The sequence below is a fragment of the Capricornis sumatraensis genome, chromosome 4 (assembly GCF_032405125.1).
Source record: "Capricornis sumatraensis isolate serow.1 chromosome 4, serow.2, whole genome shotgun sequence".
Lineage (NCBI taxonomy): Eukaryota > Metazoa > Chordata > Mammalia > Artiodactyla > Bovidae > Capricornis > Capricornis sumatraensis.
In genome coordinates, this window is record NC_091072.1 from 6,732,082 (window position 1) to 6,757,028 (window position 24,947).

The following is a 24,947-nucleotide window of genomic DNA, read 5'->3' on the forward strand; positions in this document are numbered from 1 at the left end:
TCCTCCTGCCCTCAATCTTTCCCAGCCTCAGGGTCTTTTCCAATGAGTTAGCATCAGGTGGCCGAAGTATTGGAGCTTCAGCTTTAGCATCAGATTATGAGGGCTATTCCATTCTTGCCCACAGTAGTAGATATAATGGTCATCTGAATTAAATTCGCCCATTCCTGTCCATTTTAGTTCACTTAGATGTTGATGTCCAATCTTGCCATCTCCTGTATTTTACAACATCCAATTTACCTGGATTCACGGACCTAACATTTCAGGTTCCTATGCAACACTGTTCTTTATAGCATCGGACTTTACTTCCACCACCAGACACACCCACACCTGAGCACTGTTGCTGCTTTGGCCCAGCCACTTCATTCTTACTGGAGCTATTAGCAAGTGCCCTCTGCTCTTCCCCAGTAGCATACTGGACACCTTCCAACCGGGCGGGCTCCTCTTCTGGTGTTGTACCTTTCTGCCTTTTCATACTGTTACGGGATTCTCCAGGCAAGAATACTGGAGTGGGTTGCCATTTCCTTCTCCAGTGGACCACGTTTGGTTAGAACTCTTCACTATGACCCGTCCACCTTGGGTGGCCCTGCAGAGCATGGCTTAAACCTTCACTGCGTTATGCAAGCCCCTTCGCCACAACAAGGCTCTGATACATGAAGAGGGAAAACCTAGATGATGCTATATTTTGTACTCCTTGCAAGTGTGATCAAGCCTCTCTCTCTCTTTAGTCTCCGCAAGGCCTCACAGATTATCTTGACCACAGCATGTGTTTTAAGAACAGGTGTTGAGACGACAATAGCTCGGTGGTGATGAGCCTGACACTGTGATTATGATGGGAGGCTAAGTGCAGAGCAAGGGACAATGGACCAGAACCGGGGCACTGCATCAAACCGGCCCCTTCCATCAGCTGTGTGACTTGAGGGCTTTGGTGGCTTCATCTGTGAAAATAAGATAGCAACAATCTACCTCACAGAATCATGAGGATGAAATGAAACCATCAGCGTGAAAACATCTGCACTTCATAAAGCGATGCATAGTGAAAGGGATGTTGCTCCGTGCAGCTGGTGCCTGTCCCGCTCAGCTTTACAGAACACAGAGGAAGTACCTAGAATCCACCGGTTCCATTTCCCACCCCAGACACACGGGGCCTGGGGAGATCCCTCCCTTTGAATCAAATTGGCAAGTGGGTATCACAGGCAGATATGCCAAAAACCAACGTGCACTGAGCAGTCAGCAAGTGCTGGGACCTGTGCAGTGTATTAGACTGTTTCCTCTTCACTACCACCCAGGGGTATTATTCCCGCTTTACAGATGTGGGGGGAGGGGAGGGCGGGCGGAGAGGGTTAAGACAATGTTATTAGGTGGGAGGTTGTGAAGTCTTTTAAGTTTTTTCCAAAATATAATTCCAAAGCCTTTAAAGTTCCGTCCTTGACCTTTTTTCCCCTGAAAAAACCTAGGCTTTCATTTCCTGTCTCCACTTCGGGACAGAGGAACTAGTCTCAGTTATATAATTCTTTTCCCAAAACCTAGAACAACAGGGGTACACATCTCTGACCACTCAGGCTAGGAGACTCTCCTCCCAAGACAAATCCAGTCTGGACGGCGAACAGCGCTTTGCAGTGCCGGTCCTGCTTCAGACGTGCCAGGCTGGGTGTCTGACAAGCGAGAGGACACCATTCTGACAGATGACATTTATTGAGCTGCGACATGCTGAGCACTAACATTATTTAACTCTCTACAACCTATGAAACATCTGATTTACTCCATTTCAGCGAGATCAACACTCTAGAGTAGGCAAACTGCTGCCAGCTGCAGGAAGCCAGTTACATGTGAAGTCAGATAAACAATGACTTACTTTCTTCAAGCATAAGTATGTCCCCAAACTTGGCACGAAACATCCCAGGTGGCGCTAGTGGTAAAGAATCCATCTGCCAATGCAGGAGACGCGGGAGACACAGGAAACGCAAGTTCAACCCGTGGGTTGGGAAGATCCCCTGGAGGAGAAAGTGCAACCCACTCCAGTATTCTTGTCTGGAAAATCCCATGGACAGAGGAGCCTGGAGGACTAGAGTCCATGGGGTCCAGAGAGTCAGACGCAACTGAGCATATACAGCATATGTATATATATGTGTGTGTGTGTGTGTGTGTGTGTGTGTGTATATATGCGTGTGCAGCTGGTGTGTGTGTATATATATGTGTGTGTGTGTATGTGTGTGTATATGTGTGTGCATATGTGTGTGTATATGTGTATATGTGTGTATACATGTGTGTGTATATGTGTGTGTGTATATATGTGTGTGTATATATATGTGTGTGCAGCTGTGTGTGTATACACACACACATATACTAAACATTACTTATTACTTATCTGAAATTCAAGTTTAATTGAGCATTTCATATTTTCTATTTGCTGAACTGGCAATTCTCCACAGTGAAAGAGTCCCGGCAGTAAAGCTGGAACTCACACTTAGGCCTAGCTGCCTCCAGAGCCCAAGTTTTTATTCCCTGCTTTACACTCATGTCCTTCCCAAGATGGACTTGCTGTGACTACATCAAAACCCTGCTGGGAAGAGGACCTGTATCACAAGCAGAATTCACTGAAGTCCAAATGGAAAGATTATACTATATATTCTGAAAAGACCCTCATCTTCAAACCAATGTGGGCATTAAAACCTAATAATTTTTCTCCCTCAAAGTCCCCTCCCCTCCAACCTGCCACATAACATTGAGCAGAATTCCATGTGCTATACTATAGGTCCTTGTTGCGTATCCATTTAAAACCCCCTAACTGTCCCTTCCCCTATATTACTGCTGAATCCCTCCACTATTCACCTGAAAGTATCACAACATTGTTAATCAGCTACATCCCAATACAAAATAAAAAGTTAAAAAACCACAAAAACTAATGTCCAAAAACATTATGTAGGTGTGATTTAATGTAGCAATTCTTAAAGCCTGATAGCTTGCAAAGAGTTAATGTAATGATAGTCTTAGTAAATCACCACCTTCTTCCGTAAGAGTTTAGGTTAATAACTGAAGTAGTCTTCAGCATCTGTAACTATACTCTGATCTGTTAAAGCACCATGATTTACAAATTCATTGCCTTCACAGCCATCTCTTGATTTTGCTTTAATTCTTATACTCTAACTATGCTGGAAGAAGCACAAGCTGGAATCAAGATTTCTGGGAGAAATATCAATAACCTCAGATATGCAGATGACACCACCCTTATGGCAGAAAGCGAAGAACTAAAGAGACTCTTGAGGAAAGTGAAAGAGGGGAATGAAAAAGTTAGCTTAAAACTCAACATTCAGAAAACTAAGATCATGGCATCCAGTCCCATCACTTCATGGGAAATAGATGGGGAAACACTGGAAACAGTGAGAGACTTTATTTGGGGGTGCTCCAAAATCACTGCAGATGGTGATTGCAGCCATGAAATTAAAAGACGCTTACTCCTTGGAAGGAAAGTTATGACCAACCTAGACAGCATATTAAAAAGCAGAGACATTACTTTGTCAACAAAGGTCTGTCTAGTCAAGGCTATGGTTTTTCCAGTAGTCATGTATGGATGTGAGAATTGGACTATAATGAAAGCTGAGCGCCCAATAATTGATGCTTTTGAACTGTGATGTTGGAGAAGACTCTTGGGAGTCCCTCGGACTTCAAGGAGATCCAACCAGTCCATCCTAAAGGAGATTAGTCCTGGGTATTCATTGGAAGGACTGATGTTGAAGCTGAAACGCCAATCCTTTGGCCACCTGATGCAAAGAGCTGACTCATTGGAAAAGACCCTGATGCTGGGAAAGATTGAGGGCAGGAAGAGAAGGGGACGACAGAGGATGAGATAGTTGGATGGCATCACCAACTCAATGGATATGGGTTTGGGTGAACTACAGCAGTTGGTGATGGACAGGGAGGCCTGGTGTGCTGCGGTTCATGGGGTCGCAAAGATTCGGACATGACTAAGCGACCGAACTGAACTAATCCTCTGATTTACTTCTCAAAAACTTGTCTGGATTTTGGATAGCCAAGCCACGCTTTTGAAAAAATGTAAAAATAACCAATATTTTCAAAGAGGATTCTGGATGGTACTGGCCAGATCTGCTGTTGGACCCCCTTGCTGGTGAGCCTTACTTTTTGGGAAGTTGCAGGCACGCACCATAGTGCAGGAAGCTTCCATCATTTTCGAACATAAAGAAAATATAAATTCTAAGTGACCTCGTAAATTACATGCAGTATGTTTTTAAACACTTGAGAAAATGATCAATTATATTTAACAATTATGGACATGATGATAAAGTTAATGTATGCAGTTTAAAAACTGCTGAGTAACATGGAGAGTTCTTTTTATAACTGGCTTGTAAAAATGATTCCTGGGGGACTGACATTTAGATAGAACCCCAGGCATGGCATTTGTTCTCTGTCATTTCCATGCATTAGACAAAGCAATGACAAACCAAATGGAAATAGATTTCATCCAAAACAATCAATACAGGCAAATTAAATAATCTAATGTACTGGCTACCAGGCTTTGGGATTTCACGAATCGGAAAATTTTCAAAAGAGGTTTGGAAAACCCACCTAGAACTGCAGGATTTTCATGAAAACAAAACACATCTTCTATGGAAATTATTCCATAAAAATAAGTAACAAGGGCAACCTCAAGACAATGCACTCTTTCCCAAGAAAGGACTGTATTTTAACATTTCCACTACAGAGTGAAAATTCTGGCAGCAACCAGCAGAACATGGTCTAGTTCTATAACTGCTAGAATATAGTTTCTGGGGAAAGATGTACTTTTCAAAAAAGAAGCCCCTGTTATTTAGTATTTGCTAAACACAAAGGTAAGATACATAAATCATTCTAGTCAATGAAAACTATTCCATTCTCACGTGTACTTAAATATGTTGTCCATGTCATGTGTTCATTTTCAAACTTTTATCATTTTCATAATCAAAATTACCAAAAGGCACGCAATGAATGTAATCAGTCCATCCTAAAAGAAATCAACCCTGAATATTCATTGGAAGGACTGTTGCTGATGCTGAAGCTCCAATACTTTGGCCATCTGATGTGAAGAGCTGACTCACTGGAAAAGACTCTGATGCTGGAAAAGATTGAAGGCAAAAGAGGAAGAAGGCTGCACAGGATGAGATGGTTGGATGGCATCACTGAGTAATGACATGAACTAGGGCAAACTCCAGGAGATAGTGAAGGACAGGGAGGCCTGCCATACTTCAGCTCATGGCGTCGCAAACAGCTGGACACAACTTAGTGACTAAACAACAACATGTAATGAATAACAATCCTTTGATTTATTTACTTTAGATTTTTGTTACCTAGGGCTAACTGCTTTCAATTCCTTTTTTGTTTTTCTATTTTCAATATGAACTACTGACCTTCAACTGCGGAACTCTGGAAAAGAGCATTTAGCTCTCTGTTCTCTCTCTTACACAGTACATTCTTCCTCCCCACTCCATCCCCAATCCTCCCACTAAAATAATATCACAATCACAATTTAGAGGTGTAACGATTTTCAGAGCTCACCTTGTTACGACGATGCAGACACAATTCACTCCAGAGCTATGCATGCACCTGGCTATAGTCGCTTCTTTGTGAACTTTATGATTTTCCTAAAGTTAATGATCACCTCATTTTGCTGTTGTGGTTGACTTCATTTTCTAAGAGCCTAGAGGAATCGCCTCTCCATGGCAGCTCTAGTATAATAGCTCTGCGGGAGATAGAAACCCACCACTTAAGACTGGAGTGGCGCTGCTGGGAGTATCCTGGGGACCCTCCAGTCTGCCTTCCAGGCTCAACCGGTGGGTGTCTGTCTCGCGCACAGCTGCTGTTCTAGGCTTCCCTTCCTGTCACCCAGGGGTCCCCTCTGTGTCTTTGCCATTAAATTTCCTGTGTGCTGGATACCATGCCTTCCCTTTCTCAAGTAACTTCAAGTAACATGGGTGAGGAGAGAAGGAAGACACTGCACATTGTGAAATGTGTGTATTTTTCATTTGCTGCCGCTGCTGCTGCTAAGTCGCTTCAGTCGTGTCCTACTCTGTGCGACCCCATAGATGGCAGCCCACCAGGCTCCCCCGTCCCTGGGATTCTCCAGGCAAGAACACTGGAGTGGGTTGCCATTTCCTTCTCCAATGCATGAAAGTGAAAAGTGAAAGTGAAGTCGCTCAGTCGTATCCGACTCTTATCGACCCCATGGACTGCAGCCCACCAGGCTCCTCCATCCATGGGATTTTCCAAGCAAGAGTGCTGGAGTAGGGTGCCATTGCCTTCTATTTTCAGTGTGGGAATCCCACTACTGGCCTCAGCTTAGTTCAGTCGCTCAGTTGTGTCCGACTGTTTGCGACCCCACGGACTGCAGCACGCCAGGCCTCCCTGTCCATCACCAACTCCTGGAGCTTGCTCAGACTCATGTCCAACAAGTCAGCAATGCCATCCAACCAGCTCATCCTCTGCTGTCCCCTTTGACTCCTGCCTTCAGTATTTCCCAGCATCAAGGTCTTTTCCAGTGAGTCAGTTCTTCGCATCAGGTGGCCACAGTATTGGAGTTTCAACTTCAGCATCAGTCGTCCCAGTGAATATTCAGGACTGATTTCCTTTAGGATAAACTGGTTGAATCTCCTTGAAGTCCAAGGGACTCTCAAGAGTCTTCTCCATCACCACAGTTCAAAAGCATCAATTATTCGGCGCTCAGCTTTCTTTATAGTCCAACTCTCACATCCATACATGACTACTGGAAAAGCCATAGCTTTGACTAGACAGTCCTTTGTTCGCAAAGTAATGTCTCTGCTTTTTAATATGCTGTCTAGGTTTTTAACATGCTGTCTACATTGGTCATAGCTTTTCTTCCAAGGAGCAAGTGTCTTTTGATTTCATGGCTGCAGTCACCATCTGCAGTGATTGTGGAGCCCAACTGAGCCTGACTTCCTAAGCCCAGAGTCTCAGAGAGGAGCCTCAGAAGATGGGGGATATGGTCTCTAGGCTCTACACAGATGCAGGAGGTGTCTAGAGGGTCCAGTTACTAATTTTGGAGGCTTTAGAGGGATCCTTCTGTTTGACCCACTGCCCTCAGAAATGGCTCTGACCCCTATGCCTTCCTTGTGTCCTATGGGGCTTCCAGGTCTGCAGGCCCTGAGTTTCAGCTCTAGCTGCGGTTAACAAGTCTATCTGCTGCACATCCTTTGGACTTTGTTGACACCTTGAGAGACTCTGTTTCCTTCCCTGTGGCCTTGAAGATTTACCCTTCTACTGTCATTTTAGTGGGGTTTATGTAGGCATAGAGATAAAAGCACATTGTTATCTTAAATTTTGAGTTACGCTTTTGCAGCATATAAATACCATTTAATCATGATCTCAGAGATCACAGCAGGGGGTTGATGAGGCTTAAAAAACCCCCTCAAAGCACTGCCCAATCACAATGAAAGCATTCTGCAGAGCCTTTCTATTTCACCTGCTTTTTAGAAAGCGTTCTGAGGAAGAGAACTGTCATAAATCAGAACAAAGCTGGCACTTTCTCAGTGCCTCCAAGTGGCAGAAAAGAGCTACTTCTCTCAAAGCACACCCCTTGTCTATCAGGTCTAGTCAGTTAGCTAGACCTCAACCCTCCTGGTTCACTTATGCAACGATGTCTTAGGAGAAAACACTAATAAAAGCTCAACAGGCAGAACTCTCTCGTCAGGGCTGCTGGGGTTCCAGCGTCCCGGGGGGAGCTCTGCTGCCTGCTGGCAACCCCTTGACACCCTGCTTGGTTCCCCAGCTGTGGAGTTGAGGCTGGCCCACTACACGGCACCTAGATACAAGGAGGAGATTATCAACTGTGGGAGGGCTATAGAATCTTATCTGATTTACCAGAATCAAACACAAACGTGGCTTGCCAGATAGGAATATAGGAAAACACTAATGTCTTCAGCTGCACTGTGCGCATCACATTCTAACACTTAACCGCCAGCTACATCCAGGGTCACGTCGGGAAAGCCAGGGTATGAAGAGGGCCTCGTCTAGTTACTTCCCTAAAAATTGTGACATGAACCATTCAGAATAATCTGCCTAGAAAAACAAATCTCACTGAAATACGATGATCTGTGTGTGAACCTAAAGGCTGTACCATCAGAACATGGCAGATCAGATTTTCTCAAAAAGTGACCTGCTTGAACGATAAGATAAGGCTCAAAAACCTTAACTAAAAGTCCAAGTCCAAGACAGAAGAGAAACTCCCATAATAAGCTACTGAGGAGCTACCTTGCTGGCTCCTCATGGTTTCCATATCACTATGGATGAGTAAATAAAAAACCTTCTCCAAAGCATCTCCATTAGTCCTTAAGCTGAATGCAACCCCTGACATCTAAAGCAGGCCACCAGCACAACCTAACAACACGTTTCAACAAAAGAAGGCGTGGTCCTGGAGAATGGAAGACATCGGTTGCCTTGCACGTCCCCACACAAGAGCTCCGGATGGTTAACCTCAGGTTATCACCACGCTACTAACCTACGAGCATCTTCAGCAAGGACTATCTTAAAAATGCAAGCATTTTTGTCTCCCTTAACCCCCATCTTAACACTATATCATAGACTTTTCTTTTTTCTTTCCCCTTGATTCTGACAGGAGTGTTACACTAGCTTGCCAGGAATGACGGCCCAGACCAGCATCTCGTTTACAATGTTCAGATACTGCCTGGAAGCTCTGAAACACTTGCTGAGTACACCATCCCTGGGAGAATGTGTTCAAACAGAAAGGCACAAACGCAGCAGAGCAAGAATGCGGTGAGACACTGGGATCATTCTAACAACGTGCAAACCAAGTCCAAACCACCAGCACCTTGAACAAGTGAAACCTGGTTAACAGGAGAATAGTGAAGATCTGCTTTTAATTTCATTCAAGGGTCAACAAATGTCCCCTCCTCATGAGCACAGTGTGCTTAACATCCTAAATAACCATCCTTTAAAAAGATATTAGTTTACATGGAATTACTGGCAGGATCAGAGGAATTCAGAAACAACTTGGGCTTATGGAAGGGGGAGGTAGGGGCTGGAAGAAAATCCAAAAAGCAAACCCAACAACAAAAACCAATATCACTGTGCTAGCTTTATAATTTAAAATAAAACTAGAGGTGGTGAAAGTTTCTATTTGGGGACAAGGCTGACTCAAGTCTTTAAAAAGGTTAAACAGCTATTGATAATTATGTAGTCTGCAGAACGACCTTCCAGAAGGCGCTGGGTATTTTAAGACCTCCTTTGAGTAAAGATCACATTAAAACGTCAAAATGTATCAGTTTGGCAGAATCACACCTGAGGGAAAAGCAGAACTTCTTGAATCACAAGAAGTGACTCTGGCGTGAAGATCATAGACCCAATATAAGAAAAAGAGAATCTGGAGACAAAGCTGTTTGTATTTCTGGACAACCAGACTGACTTTGCAAAAGACATGTCCGCTCAGACTCTCTCATGTGCCACGGTGATAACTAGTAACGGGGGATGTTACTCATATTCTGACCCTAATTCTGACAGCTTAGACCTACTGTCCTTCTGAAAGGATCCAACTGGAAGGATGCATCTACAAGGTCAAAAGAGGAGCTACTTCCATATAAGAATTAAAAAGTATAAAAAAACACTTGCAGGAAATTTTTCAATTTGAGTAAGGATTTTCCCCATATTATATGAGAACTGCATGTTTGAACAGACAGATATAAATGACCCATTTAACCAGAATCTCCTTCCCAAGGCTCTAAGCCTTAGTCTAAAGAACAAGAAAAGAGTGGGTGAAGAATGACAACAATCCACAAGCCTCTCAAGAAAAACCTCAGGTCGCGAAGGGGCACTGTAATGATTTTTTACAGGTTCCTTTGGCCATAGATTTGACTCCCAGAGGGAGAGAGGACGAACGTTTACGTCTATCTCACGACACTAGAGCAAAGGTCCTGCAGAAGGAGAGGACAGGATGGACCGTGCCTTTCACGCCACTGCGGTGCATTTCACAAAGCCATGAGTTAGGCACTTCCATTTTCCTTTCATGCCTTTATGGTTAACTCCTAGCAAAAGGAGAAGTTTATTCAAAATACATATAAACCCACCTTCCCTGCATCTAACAAGTCTTTAGGTTCCTTGTTCAGAGGAAGAACCCTCAGCAATGCCCACGAGGTTTCAAAAGTTACCACTGCTCAGCACTAGGGTATCATTTCACCAACCCCTGCTCCTCACGGGTACGTGTTGGGGAAGAGAAGTGACCTTTCCAGGGGCACACTGCTAACCAGTGAGCAAAACCCCAGCCAGCCACCCGGACACTGCCCCCAGCACAGAGCAAATGCTGCCATTTCCAGCTGGCACCACCCAAAGGACTAGGGGCTTTACTCTGCAGTTTCGCTCTTGGAGAAGTTTATTTCTTTGCAGTACTATTGAATAGCTTTAAACGGTTCGTTTGAATCCAGGCAATAATCAACTAGAGAACTCCTGGTTTAATCTCCAGCCTATACTATTTCTAAAGGATGCCTCAGGAGCTCAACCTTGCATGTCACATTCACTCACAAACACAGTGATGTATGGCATAGTTTGGCAAGAGATATGGAAGGAAAAAAGTGATATTATTAGCATGAACTTTCACAGATTTCTGTTTTAAGCCTAGGGTTGACTTACTCAAGTTAAAGACTAAGCAATAGTGAAATAATTTCCATTTGAGGTCTGACTGGATCCAGGGGGAAATGTGGAAATAACTGGCAGGGCAGAGGCTTCATCAGCATCATCTTCCACGGCACATACCAAATTCTGCAGTATTTGCCTTTAAGAAATTAATTCTGAAACATTACTTCTGTCAGAAGCGGAGCAACCAGCTGGGCCGACAGCTGGGAGGCCTGCGCTGCCTCCTCGTGGCCTGGAGCCTCGCGAGTGCCTCCCAACAGCAGGCCCTTCCCGGAGAAACAGGCTCCAAGCTGGACTTTGCTGGGACACTTAATGAATGCCATACACATTTTTATAAAGCTTGCAACAAATATGTTAGAGCTCCAACTCTGACCAGGGACGACAATGAGGCACTGATTCTAGAAATAGCCCGAGTCCCAGAGTCACAAAGGTAAACCCCAGGAGCGTGCACAAGCTGATGGTGCCTTACGGGCTGCTTTTCAGGGGGTGCTGGTATTTCTTCTGATTATTAGATTAGACATCTTGCCTTTTGGGTGACAAAGTCGAGATAATGAAAAGGTGCTATTTACATGATTAGCAGGAAGAAACCCTGATTTGATTTTAAGTGCTAAAAAAAAAAGGGCAAGGTGGATGAGAATTCTGATTATTAACCCCAGGAGTAAAATGAGTACCCTGTGGACAGGAGTTCATCCTGGTATGTATTTATACACATCTGTAATGTAGTCTGGTTCAGCATATTCAGGGTATAAGCCTATAGTGTTGTTCAGTTTACTTCATGTAGGGAATAAAACATGGCTAGAGAAAGATTAAGTTTCATCTATCTAATTTCCCATTCTAATGACTTTCTAACCACCTACTTCTGGGACTCAATTTTAAAAGACTACATAATCATAACGCTATAAAAATATCTCTTGTGAGATAGTGGGAACATTCTTAAGGCACTCTCCAGAACTTCGTATGCCTCAAAAAGCATAATTTAAACGACTTTGACTCTAATCTCCAAAGCACCATGTGATGGTGTACAGTTCTACCAGATCTCTCTTAGAGTCTTCACTTTCTGAAATGCTTGCAATACCCACCCCCACAAAAAAAAAAAAAAAAAAAAAGCTTGGCTTTCTCTTGCCTAGAATCAAATCAAACAGGAGAACCTGTGCTGTGTGACATACAGAGACGATAGCACGTCCTTCCATTTGGCATGTATGCCAGACTCCAACACGACAGCATGCAACCAGAGTTCTGGACACACAGACTAATATGTCCATGCTTACATTATCACCGGGACTGGGGGCAGATGACGACGGTCTGATACTGCGGGTAACGTCCATGTTAAAACAAAACCTAAAGGTGCTTCCTAACACTCTCAATTAGAAGCCAGTCTTAGAGGCTTGTTAAGAATCACATACCTGCCCACATACATTAAGTTACTTAACAACAGAATAAGCTGTCCAGGTCTGTCTCAGCAGGAAACCTATTCATCATACCACTCCTAACAGCTCCAGTGGAATCCGATACATCCTCATGCAGGTCACATTAACACAACGGTGAAGACACATTGCTACCTAAAGCTAGAGCTTTAAAAAGATACAGAGGAGTAGAGAGCTACATTTGAAGACACTCTAACTAGAAAATCTCCTGATGATAGCTGGGGTTAAAGCCCATTGTGCCACAGTCTAAGGGGTGGGGGGGAACGTTAAGAAGCCAACATGTTTTTAAAGTTGCATGAGGTATTCCGCCCCCTCCCTCCACCCTGGCCATATGTGGAGGGGAATTTGTTACTGTTAAAGTCCTTCAGAAGGTAAACGCCACAGATGGGGGCTGGCAGGCTCTGTGAGGGGACAGACTGACACTGAGCTCTGCCCTGAAGCGTCCCCTGCACACCTCAAACCTCAGAGTCCCCAGCAGAACCGTCTACAGCTCCAGCCAGAGTTCTGAAATCCCATGATTCCACGATTCCATTTTTAAACCTGTGGAGTGGGAGTGTTTCTGAGTACCCTGCTCACACAGATGGTGGTGGGAAGACTCTCAAGAATATACTGCATGGAGTAAAAGCCCATCTCACTACGTAATCACCCCCTTCACATCTCAGCTGAGCAGAGATGATGTTATCTTACAGACAGTCGCAAAAAGACAAGTGATTCACGGCAGCACAGCATCGGCATACATGTGTGTAAGGAACATGGCAGAGGACCATCCTCCCCATTGCACACACCTGAGGCTCTGGGCGAGCTCAGGATGGAGGACAAGAGGGCCAGGTCTGCCCTCCACACGCTCAGAGGGGAGCTGGGGGAGGGAGGGCAGGAGGACCTGTCTGAACGATGAAATCACACACGCTGTCTCTGTCTTCCTGATGCTCTAAAAATACCCTGCACTGACAAGTCATTTGTCAAGGCAACCTTTCTGAGACGAAGCCACGATCGATCTGCCGACCAGCACTTCCCCGCTCTCGTTTCATTTTGAGCCCTGCTTCGCCCTCATCTTCCACCAACTGGCTCTTTACCAAACTGACCCACGCCCCCGTCTTCATGCCAGACACCTGCCCCCTCACCTGATCCCACCTGATCATTCTAGAGCCATTTTAGGTGCCTTACTTGCTCATTTTGTCACGGCACATTAGACGCTGGCAAAGACCGTAGCAGGTTTCGTTATCCTAACACGCGACCGTCCGCACGCTTGAACACGGTGTGTCTTTACCTTGGTCTCCTTGGCAGAAAACTCTGAGGAGTTGGAAATTTTCATGGACTTGGAGCGGTGTGACTGCCGCCGGATGGAGTCCTCGCGGGAGTATTTCACAGAGCCCGAGGTCCTCACCCGCACCTTGCTGGCACTCTGAACACTGTTCACGCCAATCATGTCGAAGGCTGCCTGGGGAAGGGGTCTGGAGATATACAAAGGCACTTTCCAGCCGCTGCACGGCTCTGAAAGCTGGAGGAGCTCTGCCGGGTCGTGCCTGAGCAGCTCGGAGCGCCGAGATCGCCTCAGCCTAAGAAACACCAGGCTGCCTCCCCCAGCATCTTCAACTACCCCGTTTGCAGCGGGTCTGATTGTTCCAGGCACAGCTCACGTCACTGGCTGCGAACAGGAAAAAAAAATGCAGTCCCAGCCTCGCTACTCGTCTCTCCCCGTTACACACACACTCACACACACACACATTCATATTCACACACTAGAACAAATGGCAATTGGCCAGGCGAGCAATTCATTAACATTCCAAATAGCAACACTATCTCTCCTGCGATTGTGCAGCAAGCTCATTAACGTCAACAACAAAATAGAGAGACCACAAATCAAAGTCTTGAGTAATGTGAGGCACCGTGTGGGGTGGTAACAGAGATGAATTTCCAGAAAGAAAAAAAAAAAACAACGCTGGGCATCAAGCGGCTCAGTCAGTTCCAGGTGAGGACAAGGATGACAGCCACAAAGCCATCCCAACAAACATTGCTTTTCCTCTCTTCCCTCTTTCAAGCCACGCGCTGTTTAACAGTAACTCAAACTGCACTGCTTTCTGAAGAATTAAATGTTTCTTACAGCCTTAGACTACCACTACAGCCAGACATTTAACCAGGAATGTGGTCAGCCTGTACCACAGAAAGCCAGAATAAAGATGGTATGCCACCTCCCTCTAAGACTGGAAAGTTTAAAAAAAAAAAAAATCAATTGGTTCGCACAGGTTAGCTTTAAATATGGCTTAGGGCGAGACAGATAAAGCCAGCTCTGATCAATAAGAAGCAAGAGGCCTTCCCAAGAGCTAGAAAAGCTGTTGGCACAGGAATGCATGCAGCCCCCCGAGTGAGAGACCCCCAAAGCTAACAGAAGAGCAGAGGATGATAGTTCCTGACACGTGAAGTTTTGAGTATAATACTCAGGACTGCAACACCTCACTTATCTGACATCCCATGGCTAAGAGCGTTGGCCACAGAAGCCTCCAAATAAAGGAGGTCTCAGAGCTAATATTAATATAAATGCCATTTTAATACGGTCTGTAAAATGCCAATCTGGAAAGACAATGCTGCCTCAACCGACCCCCCTCCTCAAGTCTGATCTTTCCTTTGATGACACAGGACACAAATTTCGTCCAGTTCGTAGCAGAGCCCCGAGGCGCCTGAGCAGTGCTCACACTGGGGGCCTCCGCCTCCGCTGGCAGTGGGCCTGGCAGGTGCTGCCTGGACCGAGCCCCACAGCATCGCTCCCTGCAGCCCGCTCCGGCCTCCTCACTCCCCATCTCCTGCCCTTGAAGCATGTGATGCTTTAACTCTGCAACACGCAAAACAAAGACATCAGAGAATCTTGCTAGAATCTGGTCTAAAATAAGGTAACAGATTTTGGAAGATCGTGGAGCTCTCCTCTCCTTCAGGAATACACCAAGTTTAGAGTCTATGACATCATTTTTGGCTACTTTAAGGTAAACTTTCGTCTCTTCCCAGGTAATCTGAAGCTACTGAATCCTTTAAATTAAAAACATCCTGCAGTGGCTTTATACCTTACGAAGCATGTTCCCAAGATATAAAAAATGATGATAAAGTCGCTGGATTAGAACATGCAAAATTCTAACTTAAGCATATGATGATTCTACAGACCAGTGTCTCCGTTTAACACAAAAAATCTTGAGGTGGAGCCCATGGAGGAACCAACAAGCAGAGCCAAAATATAAAGTCTAAGGTACTGGTGGAAGACACAAGACCCTGCTTCAACGGGTCACAGACGCAAACAAGAAACAGGATGCAAAAGCAGCCCACGGTCTGGGTATTTGCCAGGCGGCATAATAAGGAGTTAGAACATGCCTCCCGATGAACTTCATTTTCTTTGCTCCACTGAAACGGTTACATAAAAACAATGGGAGCCATGTGCTAGCACGGGCAGGAATGGAATCTGTGACAATACAACCTGATTTCTGGGGAGTTTGGCAGAAATATCCTATCTCAGCCCAAATGTGTCATCTTTATCCAAAGAGGGCTCAGCTGGTATTATTACTCCTGCAGCGTCATTCCTAGTAACCACCCTCCCCTGTTGAACACCTTCTGCTTTGCAGCGGCAGCACGTGCTACCTCGTTTTGGTTCTCAACCACTCCCTGAGGGCCGGGTTAGTGTGGACTCTAGAACCCCCACCTCACAGGTGGGAGAAGTCAGCCTGCGAGGTAAGGGCAGACCCCCCACCACGACCACGCCGTTTCCTCACACTGGGGCTGCTTTTTAGACCCAGCAGGTCCTTGCAGTGGGAAGAACCCCTGGAGCATTCCGTGGACAGAGGAGCCTGGCGGATGTTTTCACTGAGTCTGGAGAGAACGGCGTTCCTCTGCCCTCCCTGTACCCCCAGTACTTCCATCCGTCTCCTTGCGGACACAGCACAGAGGCCCGCCTCCGCAGCCTCAGGACAGCAAACGGGAGGCGTTTGCGCAAGCTGGCGGGAGCCCTGCGCTCAGCCCCACCTGCCAACCGGGACTCCATCCTGCTCCTGCCCCGCACCACGGAGCCCTTCAGTCAGGCCGGGTCCTCCTCCCCGCAGATGGCAGCCTCCGCTCAACCCGCACACGCCCACTGGCCGAGGCTCCCCTGAACGGTCCCCACGGGGGTCCTCCCGCCGGCACTCTCTTGCTGCACCCCGATCCCGGCTCTCATCATTCGGGGTTCAGCTCAAACGTTACCTTTTCCAAGGGGCTTTCTCTGGCCACCCTCCTAACACAGCCCCATCCTCCACCCCAGCACGGTCCATCGCGACTGCCATCTCCTGTTGGCAGGGCACCCCTGGCATCACAGCCTCTACAGTAGCATCTGCAGAGAGCAGGAGCTCCGTGACTCCTTGTCGAACAAACTCCTTAAATACACAGGACGTTTCCCTTCTCCACTGTATTTCATGTCACTTGAAGAAAATTCAGCATAATTTTTATTTTCTGAAAAATGAATACGATTGGCGCAAAACTGATTTCTTGCTTAAAGGTAAAATAGAGCAGGCAGCGAAATTTCCTCCCCACACTAGCCCCCAGTGCCTCTGCCCAGAAACACGCCGTGTGGCCAGTCTCAGAGGCATCCTCTCCAAGATCACTCGTCCATGCACGCTGCGCACGTGGACAGGGTGCCTGCACCCTCTTCCTTCTTATGGGCTACGGCTATCGATGAAAGCATGATACGGTATTGTTCCTTTCTTTTCTGGTCATCAAAAAACGTTCTACTTTAGCACACAAACACCCACCTCACCCTGATTCAGAGCTACGTAGTATTCCAGCATAGATGCATCAGACTGGGCATTCTGCTTTAGCACACATAAACCTACCTCACCCTGATTCAGAGCTGCGTAGTATTCCAGCATACAGATGCATCAGCCTGGGCATTTTGTTTGCAGTCTTTGCTCCATAAACAAGGACACAGTGAACACGTACTGCAGCACGTCTTGAAAACCATTTAAACAACGTGGTTTTCCGATTGTTTTCTGAACCATCTACTTTTCCTCCCCTCTCAGTTCCATCACGCACAGCTGCAGTGCTGGGCACACACAGGGTTCCCAACTAGATGCAATATTTAACTCTGGCCTTGTCCTGACCGTCCTGCTCTGAGAAGGCTTGACTGTCTTGACATCAGCCAGCCTCTCAGAGGAGCCTGCCTGCCATGAAACAGAGGCAGGCCTCCTGGAGAGCAGCAGCTGTTTATAAAGTACAAAAGAGCTTTTCATAAAAGCTTTAGCAGAAAATAAAGGTGACTTCCACACCCAATAGAAATTGTAGGAGAGATTTAATTATGCCCATTAACTGGAAGGCTAGGAATCCATAGTTCATCTTCTGAGGTTTTCTCTGACTGAAGACACCGTTTGGTATGTAAGTCCTAACAGGCTTCTAAAAAGTGTCTCAGTTAACAGTCAACAGAAAAGCTCTAAAGCTCTTAAAAAGCAGAGCCCCCAAGAATTTAACTCCATTTAATACATTGCTTCAGGTTTTCCAGGTGGCTCAGCGGTAAAAAATCTGTCTGCAGTGCAGGAGACGTGGGTTCAATCCTTGGATTGGGAAGATCCCCTGGAGGAGGAAATGGCAACCCACTCCAGTATTCTGGCCTGGGAAATCCCATCGACAGAGGAGCCTGTCGGGCTAAGTCCATAGGGGTCTCAAAGAGTCGGACACAACTGAAGCGACTGAATGGTGACGATAATGCATCGCTCACCTGTGCCTGCTAGGTACCAGGCACTGGGGTATAGTCAGCACCGATGCTACCAGGCCCCTAGCATACAGCTCGCACACAGCTGGGGGTGCGAGGCAGGGGCAATGGGAAATTCTACCAGCCTAAGCACAACAGTGAGCGCCTTCGGGGTGTCAGCGAGCCGAGGGCTTACAGACCTCCGATGAGGCAGACGACACTGGCACGAGGCCGATGCGCCTTCCTCTTTACGAAAACATTAGTGGAAAAGGCTGCAGGCTGACTTATGCACTCTGGAGAGAAGCCAAAGTGGCCAAGAATTCTACATCCCAGTTGTCCTCAACCCACAGAGGGCTGGGGAGGGAAGAGAGGCGGGGGAGGGGTACAAAAGGAAACCAGCTTGGGCTTGCTTTCTGAACAGGGTGATGGATGTGAAAGGGTCTCTGGGCTCTCCCAGGTTCTTCCGATCACACTGGCCTGTTCTGAGCAGAGTGAAGTGTGGAGCCCCGATCTGGGAGTCAGGGTCCCAGAGTCCAACATCTTCAAGAGACTGGTGCTACTGTCACGAAGGTGCTGATAAATGATTTATTTTCTGGACTATTCATGTGCACTTCATGTCACTGGGAGAGCTGGAAGGAACCTTAGAAATGATCCCCTTCAGTCTCTTCATTTTATAGATGGAGATTCCTGAGACCCAGGAAACATCAAGTTGGCCTGCCTGGGGCATCATAACAAGTAAGAGAACTGAGACTTCTGTCCAATATGAGCTGCTTTCCTCCTGTGCCATCTGCTTCTTGATACTAAACATTCTACAGCCACACATCTTTTCACACTGCCATAAAGCTTAAAATGGTCACCTTGAAATGGGAAATCCAGTATGAGGAGACTGACTCTAGAAGTGAATGGAGGTCAGCCCACTCATGGAATAAGTACAGAGAGGAGGCTTGAAAAATCGACTCTCCCAGCAGCTCAGGAGCTCGCCCTGGCTCTGGAATATGTGTGGAAGCTTCCTGCCCATGACGTGGCAGGAGTGAGGCATCCTGCCATCCTCGGGTCCTATTTCTTCCCATTCAGCAACGTGACCACCAAGCTAGGGAACCCTGCGGAGAATGGTATCTATTTTACCCTAGCCACTGAGAGTACATGCCCACAACAAATGGTTTCAATAATAGATTACATAAAAACTTACTCCCTGCTTTATTTCTCCAGGCTTTCTTGCTGATCCTCCTCCAGTCTGCGGACCAATTCTGAACCCAGCAGAGGAGGCAGGCTTCCAGTGCTCCAAGGCAGGATCGGATGCTGAGGCCCATGGTCCGGCCACAGGAGGCCTCAGGCAGGCTCCCCTGGCCCCCACCTGTGCTCAGTCTGAGCCCGAACCCTGCTGCCACGTGTCACCAATCTACCACCTTGGCAGATCAGACACACCTCACAGACTGCCCCCCCCCACCGACCAGAACAGACCTGCCCTCAGGCCCCTCCGCCCTGCAATCCCAGCCTGAGGAGCTGGCTTCACAGCCCCTTCCTTTTACCTGCTGACTCTTTTCATAGAGGCATGATGAGTGCTTACCTTCCCCCATTCAGGTGGACACAAAAGTGAAAAGTTCTGTCCAGAAGCGGGGCTAAAGATTTCCTTCATTCAGAAGTCATTATCTGGAATGTTAACTAAGCCCGAACTTAAAGAACAATTGCTGTCTTTGGGGATGGGCAGCCGGAGGTCAAAGTACCTCTGACTTGTTGACCCTCAAGGACAGCTGCGTCCTTCCAGCGGCCTTCAGCCTGGCCCGTATATTCACAGGTTTTAGTTCCATCTGTTCTTCAAACATACAAAGCAACTGGATGGGGAAAAGTCTTTAAATAGAATCTTCTTACCTTTAAAATTAAATAACGTTCTTGCTGGGTGGGGAAGAAAACACCCTGTAAGCATGAAATAGTTCCAACCTTGGAAAAAAAATCATTATTTATCCCTCATAAACCAAAGCCAGTCACGTAAGACATTTAGACAAGAATCATCTATTACACTTCCTATTTAGAAGCCCAGGAAAACAAAGATGGAAAGCTGCATCCTTGTGTTCATAAGACGTAATTCTGTGTAGCTGACACTGCCACATTCGGCTCAGACCTTTTCAAGCTATCACAGGGAAAAGAAACACAGCACTTAGTCTGAAAGCCACTAGACCTTCTGGAGGGGCAGAAATCTACCGTGTGTAACTAAGACACTAAATCCTTGGAAGGGAGGTCTTCTTTATTCCAACTCAAAGTACATATGAAATGCAGGTACAGAAGTGGTATCAGTTCGGAGCCCCCAGAGCTGTTCTTCTAGTTGCTGGAGGAGGTCATCAAAAGCACATGTCTACTGGCTGACCCTGGGCCCAGGCTATCAGCGACTCCTCACCCAGCCCCGGTCCTTGAAATGTGCCTTTTGCTTGCCTTCCCCACACTAGGAGCTGCCCCAGAACTTGGCTGTGACAGGTGGTGTTGGGACTATCTGGACAGCCTGCCTGATGAACTCACGTAAGTCTGCTTATAAGCTTTAAGATCCTGGGGGCAGGCGCAGAGATCAGCTTGTCTCTCGGCCACTCGAGACAAGCCTGGTAAGTTCCCTTGTGTACTAAACCAGCCCCTACCAGCCTGCAGTGGCTGCCTCTTTCTTCAGTCTCTCCTCGTCCTCCTCATATGGGGCCAGTCAGCAAACCAGCACTAGTGAGTAAGGCAGTCGACACGATGGTCAGTGCTGAGAAAATATGCTGTTCCAGAAGCCAGTCCAATAAACCTGCCCATAATAATCGCTTAATAACATTTCGTGTCAATTCAACAAATATCCCCCAAGTGCCCAAGGCAGGCCAGGCACAGTGTCCAGGAGGAAATGAAAGGTCAGACATTGCTACCCTTGTGGAGCTTCACACCAATGACAAATTATTCTCTAAGTAAGAAGCAAAGCCAATCACAGTTCATTTTTCCCAAAAAAACCCAAAATGACTAGGGCAGAGAGAGCACCAGTTTTTGCTGCCTCACTCTCATTTATCAGCAAGTCCTGTAAACCCACAAATTTTCATTTTCCATTTCACTGATTAGTTCACTTAGTATTCTGGGTCACTTCTCAGTGTCTATCAGTCTTTAATAATTTCAAATCATATTTAATTTCACCAAAAATGGTCACCGCTTGGTGTCACATGGAAGTAACTATAAGCTCTATAGAGCAAAAGACAAAACACCCCTTTAAGACCATTCGCCACTATGATCTCCTTCATTACTGACGTCAGGCACTAGAAATACAATGTTAAATCAAACCAGATAGATCCCTCCTCCCGCTGGTCTTACACTGAGATAGACAGCGACCAAAGAATTATTCATCAAAAATAATCGAATAATCACACAAGCAAATATAGAACGGTAGTGTGCCGCCACGATGGATGCCGCGTCTCCACAGGTTCAGGCCTGGTCATCAGGAGTCGAGGCAGGCTTCCCTGAGCAATGCGGGGACCACACTGGGCCGCAGCCTGCAGGGTGCTCAGGAAGGGGCCAGGGTACCAGCACACGCAGCCTCGGAGCGGCCGCGGCGGTTGTGTGTGTCACAAGGGGAGTGGGCTCATTTGGAGACATTTTTGCTTGTGTTTCCAAACTCACCGCTGCCTTTCATTCTCGAAAGAACAGTACACCAAACTGCCCATTCCACATGAATATTATTTTAAACTTCTCAATCAGCAAGGTCTTTCTGGAATTCCAACCAAAGGAAAAAAAAAAAAAAGTAACACAGAAAGGAACCATGTAAATCCCTGTAAGACCAAAGCTGTACTCCACGGCTTCAGAAGGACATTTCCAAGAACAGAAGGTCTAGGGAGGAGTCTGGAGTGACAGCAGCTTACCCTCAAGTGAACTCCTGAAGGATTTAGAAAAATCTTGGGAGCACATTCAGGAGTCTGGTCCATTCTAAGACAAGTACAGGCTGGACTATCCACACCATAGGGGATCAAACGATTAGCTTTGCAAACCGAGTCAGACTTTTTGACATTGGGAAGATACAGGACTGTTTCAAACACAGTGTCCCTAAACTGTTGGTTATATTATTGCCACACCACCAAAGGAGTCCTTAGTAACATCTGCACAGTTTCTATGGAACCAGATCAGCTGGAAATGTGCAACCTCAAAAAAAAAAAAAAAAAAAAAAAAAAAAACCCTAAACAAACCAACCCAGTAGATTTCTACTTAACACTCTGCCTCCTCCACATTCCAGGGGGGCAGAGACTGTAGCAGTGGCGTCTCCAAGGTTAACGGCGCTAAAGTGGCAGCAAAGTGCAGCGGTTCTGAGCCAAGCAGACTGTTCACATCTTGGCTTCGTCCCTGACTGAACATACGCCTCTGGGTAAGTTCCTTAAATTTTCCAGATCTCAAGGAAAAATGGGGAAAACGTGACTCAATGGCCATTTGTTGATTTCAGGTTATTCACTAAAAACAAGTTCCTATTTGAGAGGAAATCCCACCATGTGCCAGAGAGGGGACCAATCGTCCCAGTCCCTGTAAGTTTGCATCAGGGGCCATGGGACCTGAGCTCGGCCACTTGACGCTCCCAAGGGAGTGACAGAGACACAAGGTCAGAACATCCACGCTGCGGAAGTGGTGGCAGCTGTGGTGGCTGCCCTCCCCTTTCCCATGGAAGCCACTTGGCATTTCCTTTGCAGTCAGCCTTTCTTGGTGGGACCCTACTGTCCCACTGTGATTCTCAAATAGCCTCCCCCCTCCAGTTTGTGAGCTACGTGATGACTTCCCAGGAGATTCCTTTTACCCTTCAGGTATGCAGTGTCAGTTTCCATTTATTCTGTAGCTGAGAATCCCAGCTGCAAGAAATGACATTATTGGTGATGGTGGGAAAGAAGCACAGATGCAGCACTTGGCACCGTGTCTGACGTGTAAGTGGCACGTTCGTGATACTTGGGGAGCAGAGTTAGATCCAGACACTCCTGCCCAAGCTTCACGAAATGAACAATACAAGAGCTCAACTGGAGCCTCGCTTCAGTAACAAAGATTAAGAAGATCCTGGTTCCTACTTAAGCCCAAGCCACCGAATAGTACATGGTCACCAATAAAACATTCCTGTTTCTTGTGCCTTAAACATCTCTCTGCTGCTCCCAACCCACCTCCACTTCCCACAGCTGCTCTGTCCCCACCACCATACTGCTCTAACTCAACAGTGAGGTCCCTCCTCTAGATGAAATCTTTTATTTCTTAGATAATAAATTAAAATTATTCTGATAAATGAAATGGTTTTCAACATAGCCGTGCTCATTCAGGGGGGTCTTTAGTGCTGGTCAAGTATGTGCTAGAAATTTATAGCATCCCGCATAAAAATGCTACTATCTCTGGGATGTTAAAGACAGTCCAGCACACATTTTTATGTAAGAGGAACCAATAAATGGAAATCTAACAGAATCTAAGACAAATAGCATTCAAAAGGGGTCAGAGCTAGGCTGTGCAATTCTCAAATTCTCCAAGGACAAAACCACCCCAAGAAGACTAAAAATCTCTAGCAGAAGGAAGACCTCCTTACAAAGAAGAGCAGCAACCAAGGGCTGAGGAGCGTCAGCGTGACAGTGAGACTGAGACCCCAACCTGGGTTGAGAATCTGGAGGAAACCTCATGTCTCTCAGAGGAAGTGCAGACACACAGCCTGGGTGCCGGACAGCCCCAGGAAAGCGCAGGACTGAGGAGAGAAAGAAAGAGGCTAACAGCATCTTCCACGACTCCCGTCCTAATAGGGTAGAAACACAACTGGGCAAGACACCAAATAACTTAAAAACACACTCTTAGTCCTCTTCCACATACTTTAGGAGAAAATCCTGAGGGATTTCACAGACCTAGTGGGCACCTTCTGTCTATTCTCTCCTCAGGGGTATTTTTACTAAGTACTAATTGATGTCGAAAATAATATAAAAGCAATATTCATGCTAATTAACTAATTATACTAATTACTATATTAATTAAACTAATAATAATAATAACTAAACACCTTTCAAATTCTCATCCCTGATATGTAAAACAGAATGTAACAGGGCCATTAAAACTTCCTGGGGTCCCATCTCACCTACTATGCTCTTCCTCTATCTAAATGCCCTGAAAAACAATCTGGTATTACCTTGCAGAGTAGAGTTTGTCACGTGACCTGCTAGTTCTCTTGTGTATATGTGTGTGTGTATATATATATATATATATATATATATGCTCCAGGAGATGAGTTCAAAATCTGCCATTGTTTGTAACAGGAGAGCATGGGAAACCACTCACATGGCTAAATTAATTATGATAACGTTGTGCAACACAAGAGCATGTACTTCCTATTGCGAGGGAAAGGGCAGGGGACAGCCCGGGTGGACACTGTGGAGGGCCACCCCGCTGGCCCCTCAGGAGGGAAGGACACGTTGGCCTCGGCTGTCGGCGCGTCGGAGGGCTGCCCAGAGCTGAGGGGAGCCACCCAGAGCTGAGGGGAGCCGCCCAGAGCTGAGGGGAGCCACTTCAGAGCTGAGGGGAGCCACTTCAGAGCTGAGGGGAGCCGCCCAGAGCTGAGGGGAGCCACTTCAGAGCTGAGGGGAGCCGCCCAGAGCTGAAGGGAGCTGCCAGAGCTGAGGGGAGCTGCCCAGAGCTGGAGGGAGCTGCCAGAGCTGAGGGGAGCCGCCCAGAGCTGAAGGGAGCCGCCTGCTCCCTCAGGCCCTGCAGGACAGCTCTGCAGGGACACTTCTCCACTTCAGGCCTCTGAGAACATCAACAGAGGCCTCCACAGGGATTGCATCAGAGCCCAACTTCCTTCCCTTTCCCTTCCACAGTGCTCCCTACCCCTCCCTGGCATGATCTGCAGATCACTCCCCACTACACTTCCTACAAGTTAATATTTGACTCAGAGTTTGCTGCCCAGGGATCTTGACCTAGGCCCTGACTTCACTTACACTATCGCGTATAATCCTTAGGAGAAGTGCTGTTAGATAGATACTGTTAATCTCATTGTAGAGACGGGTTTCAGAGAAGTTAGCTGAATTGCCTAAAGTCATTCAGCTGAAATCAGGAATTGAAGTCACTGCCGAATCTACTGAGTTTCCCACAAACTATGTTGTTACCATCACTCTGTGTGTCCTGAGCTGAGCTTGTGTTTTTATACATTCCTAGAAGCAAAGAGATGTGCATTTCTTTTAAAGCCTTCT

General features: G+C 46.5%; 1 protein-coding gene across 4 annotated transcripts in view; it reads right to left on the reverse strand.

Annotated features, from left to right (window-relative positions):
* The window catches only part of PSD3 (pleckstrin and Sec7 domain containing 3), a 314,418-nt gene that overhangs the window by 134,471 nt on the left and 155,000 nt on the right, over positions 1-24,947 (reverse strand). The window contains exon 1 of one of the 4 annotated variants that reach the window (XM_068972090.1): positions 13,339-13,497. The exons of the other annotated variants lie outside the window; for them this stretch is intronic. Coding sequence (XP_068828191.1) covers positions 13,339-13,497 — 159 coding nt within the window. Of the gene's footprint in view, positions 1-13,338; positions 13,498-24,947 lie in introns of those variants that run through there. 4 annotated transcript variants of the gene reach the window in all.